A 7,432-nucleotide genomic window follows, 5' to 3' on the forward strand; every position below is an offset into this window, starting at 1 on the left:
TGCCTCCCGAGTGCTGGGATTAAAGGCATGAGCCACCACTCCCGGCTGGGACTATTTCTTAGTAGCTGCACACTGTACTTTGTCCTAAGTGGTACTTCATGAAGGTATACAAAACTGTCAATAACCAGGTTTACCCATCTCTTCTGAGCCTCCTGGCGAGCACCAGATCTATAGCTGCCTGTCCTAGCATATTGCCAAGTGCTAAAAGTAGCCCTTAAAAGGTTGCCTGGGTGCAACTGTCCATCTCTATCCAGCATGGCCAACACCCCCTGGACATTTAGCCAAAGTGTGAAGATTCCCTGGGAGCCTCATAGACACTATTATTTAAACACAGGGTGGTGCACACTTGTGATCCCAGCACTTGGGAGGTGGAGACAGGAGGATTAAAAAGTCAAGGTCTTCTGTGGATACACGGCAAGTCTGAACTCAGCCTGGGCTGCATGGGACAGTCTCAAGATACAAATGAGGACAAAGGGCTTTTAAAGACAAACAAGCATGCGAGGTGTCATGATTAGCCCAGCCTCTCTACAAACAGTTATTTTATTGTTAAGTTTTAATTAATTATTATTGTGTGCAGCCATGTGTATGGTCTGAGAGTCACACGTGTGGAGGTCAAGGGTTCATCTCTGAGGAGTCATAGATAGCTTCCACTGTGGATCTTGGAAATCAACTGAGGTCAGCAGGTTTTACCTGCTCAGTCACCTCACTGGCTAGAAACAATTATTTTGAATGCGAGTACCTCAATAAGAAAAAAAGTTTTTTATTTTTCTTTTCTGTTTTATTTTTTTCTGCTTTTCTCTTTCCTTCCTTTCTTGCTTCCTTCCTTCCTTCTTCCTTCCTCCCTCCCTCCTCCTTCCTTGCTCCTTTCTCTCACCCTCCCTCCTTTCCTCCCTTGCTCCCTCTCTTTCTCCCTCCCTTTCTTTCTTCCTTGTCGGTTGGATTACATTTAAAAAAAAAAAAAGCTCAATTTAACTTTTGTCAATGACCCCACAGCTTTTAGTGCAGCCGAGCCCATTTTGGATTCAGTGATCTATTAATTAAACACAAGCGGTTTCAGCATTCATCACCTTGTCTTGTACTTCCTGGAAACAAAAAAGCAAAGCAGGCTGGCATTCCCATCACACAGGCCCTGGGCGCCAGGTCCCTGTGCGTTGGCAGTTGGCGACCCCCCTCGGGTCCCCCTCCTGCCAGTGTTTTCCACTTTTGCTCAGCCCAGTCTCAGCAGACCAGGCAGGCCCCGCAGCAAGGCCCAGGCGCAGGCACCACCAAGGGAACATGGGGCGCAAGCCGAGCCCCAGGGCTCAGGAGCTGCCTGAGGAGGAGGCACGGACCTGCTGTGGCTGCCGCTTCCCGCTGCTGCTGGCACTGCTGCAGCTGGCGCTGGGCATCGCGGTGACGGTGCTGGGCTTCCTCATGGCGAGCATCAGCCCCTCCCTGCTAGTCAGAGATACTCCGTTCTGGGCTGGGATCATTGTAAGCATCAAGTCTGTTCGGCCTAAGCACCAGCGGGCATGCCAGCCGCATGGTGGAGTGGAGACTAACCCAGCTGCATGCGCCCCAACCCTGGCTGCACCCCTAACTGCTTGGAGATTGACTTTGGGCACACTTGGGCTCCCCAGAGGAAGGCTGGGAGCAGGATTCTGGCTTTCTCCTCCTGCCTGAGGCTTCTTGCTCCTCCCAGGGCTCTGACTCAATCTACAGGGGAGGCCCCAGGCCCCATGGACATCTCGCACAGCCTCTAAGATAACTGCAGGCCCACCCTGTGTGGCTTGGTCCTTGTCTCATTCCCCAGGCCCCACGTGTGTCTGCATAAGTAGCACTGAACGAAGTTCATCCTGGGAAAAGCAGGGTAGGAAAACCTTAAGTTGGAGTTGACACACTGGCTTTGTTAAACTACAGTTCCGTTGTAAGAGTCATGAATCACTTTTCTAAGGCAGGGCCGGAGAATACTGCAAGCACAGGCGTAATCCACACAGTGGAAGGTGGGCTGAAGCTTTGCTGGCTCCGGTGGAGTTCATTTGGGGTTGTACTAATGCCAGGTGCACAGTACTCTGTGTTGGTGTGTGAGTTCTTGAAAGTAAAATAGATACGGCGTACGGAATACCTACTGTATGCCGGCTCTGCCAGAGATCTTTCCTGTGTTTGTAACTTCACATCTTATGGGACAGTCCTCAAGTTAGAGAAACCAGGCTGGCCCCACCCAAGGTCATGAGCTGGGAAAGCAAAGGCAGGACTGGCTTCTCTGTAGCCGAATTCGGGCTATGCTGATACTTACCTTATTATCTAAAGCCAGTGCTAAATTCTCAGGCTGTCTCGTTTGACCCATGCAACGGTGGCGATTGTTATTTCACTCTGGACCCCGGGAAGCCCACTAAGATAAGATACGTGAAGTCCTCAAGCCCAGAAGGTAAACGTGGCAGAGTCAGGAGAAATGAGCATGGCCCCTTGGCCTTCCAGCTCCCCTCTATCATTACTGTTGCTGACCACACACACACACACACACACACCAACGTAATTTTGTATGGGACAGAACCTGAAGACACCTGATGCATATTCATAGGTGCAGATATTTTTAAATTAAGATTATTCAAACTCACAAATCTTTGCAGAGTAATTTAAAATGTTTAATTTGTGTACTGAGAATTCCCTTGAAATTATCGTGATTGGAGTTTTCTAAGCCAAATGATTTTAAAAATAACCTCTCATTTAGACATACTGGATATTTTGGTCGCCTCGATGGCTGTCAACATACTCCGGGGAAAATATCTGTCCTTGAAGGCCAGGCAAAAGGAAGGAACAAGGAATGAGGGCTGGTTTTGAAAACCAGCTTTTATTTCAACTTCAGAAAGGCCAGTTCCAAAGAAATGAGTTAGATAGGGGACAAACTGTGTTCTAATGTTTACGGCATGGCACAAAAATCCTGAAGCTTCAAGAGTCAAAAGCTCCAGTGAAATTCCTGATGGCTTTCTGGGCGTGGCACGAAGAGCTCTTTCTCTTGTTCCTTCTTTATGCTAGGGTTAAGCTGAAGTGCACCCCTAGCCTGTGGCCCCACTTGGCTTTTGAGAGACCCGGCAGAGGCTGCCCCAACCCACCCAGGGAGTTTCCGAGAAGCCATGTGGGGCCATGCCTCTTGTCAGCAGGATGAGGGCTGCTGGGCAGGGTGTCACTGTCTCTCAGACACAGGGACCCTGTGCTTGTCTGACCACAGTGTGGTTGGTCTCCGGACACCCTTCCAGGCTGTCAGGGAGGGAGAGACAGATGGTGAAGGCAGGTGTGTAAACACCACACCTGGTGCTCAGTCCTGGCTTAGATGTTATTTGCTGAATAACTGTGGGCAAGTTATTTAATGTCTCTAGGTTTCAATTGGGGGGGGGGCACTCGGTGTGTGTGTGTGTGTGTGTTCATGAGTGCATACGTGTGCTGAGAAGGAAGTTATTGACCTGTGAAGGTCAGAGGGCAACATTGTGACCCATTCCTTAGTCACTTCTCCATTTATTTATTTACTTATTTATTGACTTATTTATGAGACAGTCTCTCACTGAACTCAAATGGTCTAGTCTCACCAAGTGGACTAGACCAGTTGGCCATGGAGCCCCCAGGATGTCCCTGTCTCTGCTCATGGAATGCTGAAGTCATAGACACTTGCAGTCACACTGATCTTTTTCTCTGGCTGCTGGGGATTGGAGCTCAAGTCTACATATCTCTGCATGGGGTGCTTTACCTGAGCCACCTCCCCAGCCCTGCTCTCCATTCCTTTATTGATAATACAGTAAGTTCCAGCCCTCAGGTTCAGCCTGAGGAGTCAGCAAGTTACCGTGTGCAAAGCCCTAGGCACAGTGCCAGCCCACAGTTAGCAGGTGATGATCTACCTCCCTGCTTTAGCTGTTAGGGGAACAGTTGCCGGTGGTGGTCTTCCTCAAGGTTGGAGCAACCTTGGATCATCTCCAGGGGGGGCAGAATTGTCCCTTTTTAATCTCTGTGTTTCACAGATCACTTTGAGTCCTAAAGGAGGTATGGCTTTGGCCATCTCACCTTTCTCTGTTCCCAGCCAAGGCACCATTTAGCAATTTCAGCACTGTGACATTAGCCTAGTGCATCCTGAATCTCTCCAGAGATTGATGATAATGAACGTGGAGGGGAGAATCTCCCAGGGGTCATTTTCCATCTTGGAGGAGTGATTCTAGTCTGGTATATACTAGGGGACCCTGAAAAGTTGCCCAGTGCTGAAGGTGAAGGCACACTACCAAACCCACTGCTGAGCAGAGCCATGCCCACTTCCCGAATTGGGGAATGGTGTTGTTGTGGGGGCACCGAGGCTCCGGGGCAGGCTTCATGTCTCTTGAGAATTAGCTTCAGTTCTCAGACTCTCATCTCCTACTAACTTCAGGTGTGGGTATTGATATTTCCCTAACACAAGTTGGATTTCTGGGCAGATCCACCCAGGTAGGCTTCTCTTTGACCGGAGCCTGTGTAACTTGCCCAGTGACCCTGTGCTTAGAAACTAAAGAGGCCCTGGGTGATTGATGCTCAAGAGATTTCAGTCCAGTGGAATTATGGGAAACCAACGAGGTTACCTCCTGTCCTCTACTGTGACTGGCCATAGATGTGACTACTCATCCCGAGTCTGGCAGATGGCCGCAACCTTTTTACTTCAGTTACCAAGGATTTCTGTATAGGGAAGGTAAAGGTTGATTGAAGCTGCAGTGGAGACCATGACATTGGCTCAGAGTTCTTCGTAGGTAGATGGCAGAGGTTTTAAATCATCAATGGTAATAAGAAGAGAAGCAATCTCTCTGAGGAGAACAGGGCTTCGGGCAGAACACCTAGGAAAGAAAACACTCTTTTTTGGGCTTTTTAAACCTGTTTAGTGTTTAAGCCAGATCATCATTCTCGATTTTAATTTTATGTTTGGATTTTGAGGCAGTGTCTCATGTAGAACTTTATGTAGCCAAGGCTGGCCTTGAACTACCAATCCTCCTTCCTTCTTGTCTCACATGCCTGAACTGTTTCAGTTTTTATGCAGTGAAGGAATCCAGGATGTGGCAGTTCTAATTTAGATGCCTTGGACTTATTTTAATCCGTTCAGTAACACTTGTTAGGGGTGTCTGCGTGAGTCTAAAATGATTTAGTCTCCACAGCTGGAGGAGATCTCCATGCCGACGGACTGGGCCCTTATCACATCTGACAGTAATGAATACTGCCAATTAGAAAAGTAACCCTGGTGTTTTCAGAGCCTCATTCACCTCTCAGAGAGCCTGGCAGTGATTTACTTCTTCTGGCATCTCTGTCCTGAAGTCAATTTCAGAGCTTGCTCTCCCTCCTCACCTCCCCGAGGATGCTGTGATGTTCTTGTATCTAGGGTGGAGTTGGCCTGTTTGCATTCACCGGGTAGACCAGGCTGGGGAGAAATGATCTTCCTGCCTCTGCCTCCTTGAGGGCTGGGATTGAGGGTGGGTGCAGCCATGCTCTGACTTCTGCTGAGTTCTTTAGCTTTCTACCTCACCTCTCTGTCCTTTGTCCCCATGGACAGCCCAACCAGATCCCAAACTCCTAGATTTGTGTCATAGTGACCATGTCAGAGAATTTAAAGCAAGATCTTAAAAGAAAGGGAGCCATGTTTCCCATATTCAACAATGCACAGTATAAATCTGTAATGATTAAAAGTCCCACTGAGTGCTCCAAGATCAATGCTGGGCATGGTGGTACATGCCAGCAATTACAGCCGTCAGGAGGCTGATGCAGGAGGATTCCAAGTTCCAGGCTAGTTTAGACAACACGGTGATACTCTGTCTCAAAACTTATGCATACATACACAAAGAATTTCAGTATGTCTTTCAAATTTCAGTATTTCAATTTCAAATTTCTCTGAGGGATTAGAAATACAGAAATCAGAAGTTTCAGATCTGGTTGGAGATGACACAATGGTGTAGACAGGTTGATTGCCTATTTCAAGAGAGAATATTAAGCACCAGGAGCCTTGTGAGAATTTACTGTGAAATTTACAAGTAGATCTAGGACCCATAGCAAGTCGGGATGAAGGTATAGTTATCAGTTATGATTTATAACTAGAGGAAGATGGAAGAACAGAAGGCTGAAGTTTTCATCATGTCAGTTTCCACATAAGAGTCTTGACATTTTGAAAAATTAAATCCAGGATAATATTTTTAGGAACACAGTACGCAGTAATTCATTGTTTTTCATATTGGGACTTTAATATGTGTTCCCAAACCCAACACAGCACCTCAAGTACCACTGGGAAATACGTTTTATTACACGACTGTCACAGGGTTGTTGGAACTAAGGAATAGTAATTACAGGGCTGATTCAATCCCCATGGAGCACATACAATAGATAACTGGTAAGAAAATAACTTGATACATGTGAGGTTCTCACATTAAATTAAAAAATTAATTTTAATGAAAGTGGCATGAGATATTTGAGAATTCGAGGAGTGGAAGAGTAAGGTTAGGACTGACCAAAGTCCTAACACACACACACATGCACACTTAATAAAATAAATCTTATAAAATACTAAGGAGCAGTAGCAACCACAAAACCAGCCTTATTTGCATCCCCTAACTAAACTAAATGACTACTGGGTAGAGAACTGACTTGTGCTAAGCTCCTTGTGGGGATGAGAGGAGCAATAGGGTTGCTCTAATTCTTAGTGTAGCCATTCATGGATTCCCAGTATGCTGGCTGTCCACTTCTACCTTGCTCCAAGGAAATGTCTGGGTTCTCTTACCTGCTACCCTCTCCTCCACACAGTGCCATCCTTGCCATTTTTATTAAGATTGTTGTCTAATCAGCCCCTCTTGCTGGTGACATCAACGTAAGGATGCCTACAGGCCATGCCAAAGCCAGCCTGCAAGTCTCGATGTAACTTCAGGACAAGAGTGGAAACTGGTCATTGGACTTGAGCTAGGTAACATTTCATTGAAAAGTGTAGATTATTTTGGGAGCCTAGATCAGGTCAAACTGAAGTGCTAATTACAATGGCCAGTCGGAAAGTAGTGCTAAATGGGGTCTCAGCATGTCATGGCTATTTTATTATCCTCTGCCCTGCTTTCCATGGGGTGGGGTGTCCATGTGCACAAGTGTGTGTGCACACGCTTGAGTGCCACAGCAAGCATGGAGAGGTGAAAGGGCAACCTGCAGTTGGTTCTTTCCTCTCACTATGTGGATCCTAGGGGTCGAACTCAGGACTGTTGGCAAGTATCTTTACCTTTGACCCATCTTGCTGGCTTTGTTTTTGAGATGGGCTCTCATATATCTCAGGTTAGCCTTGAACTTCTGATTCTATCACTACACCTAAGGAGAGCTACACTTTTGTTCTGTGACTTACCAGCATGTGTGTGTGTGTGTGTGTGTGTGTGTGTGTGTGCGCACGTGCTCGAGCATGCATGCATGTATGTGCCTTCATCCCTTAGGG

General features: G+C 47.1%; 1 protein-coding gene across 1 annotated transcript in view; it reads left to right on the forward strand.

Moving 5' to 3' along the window:
* Window positions 1-1,201: 1,201 nt before the first annotated feature.
* Sspn (sarcospan) overlaps window positions 1,202-7,432 on the forward strand; it is a 28,924-nt gene continuing 22,693 nt past the window's right edge. The window contains exon 1 of the mRNA XM_021165662.2: window positions 1,202-1,473. Coding sequence (XP_021021321.1) covers window positions 1,276-1,473 — 198 coding nt within the window. The 5' untranslated portion in view covers window positions 1,202-1,275. The remainder of the gene's footprint in view (window positions 1,474-7,432) is intronic.

Source organism: Mus caroli, chromosome 6 (assembly GCF_900094665.2).
Source record: "Mus caroli chromosome 6, CAROLI_EIJ_v1.1, whole genome shotgun sequence".
Taxonomy (NCBI): Eukaryota; Metazoa; Chordata; class Mammalia; order Rodentia; family Muridae; genus Mus; species Mus caroli.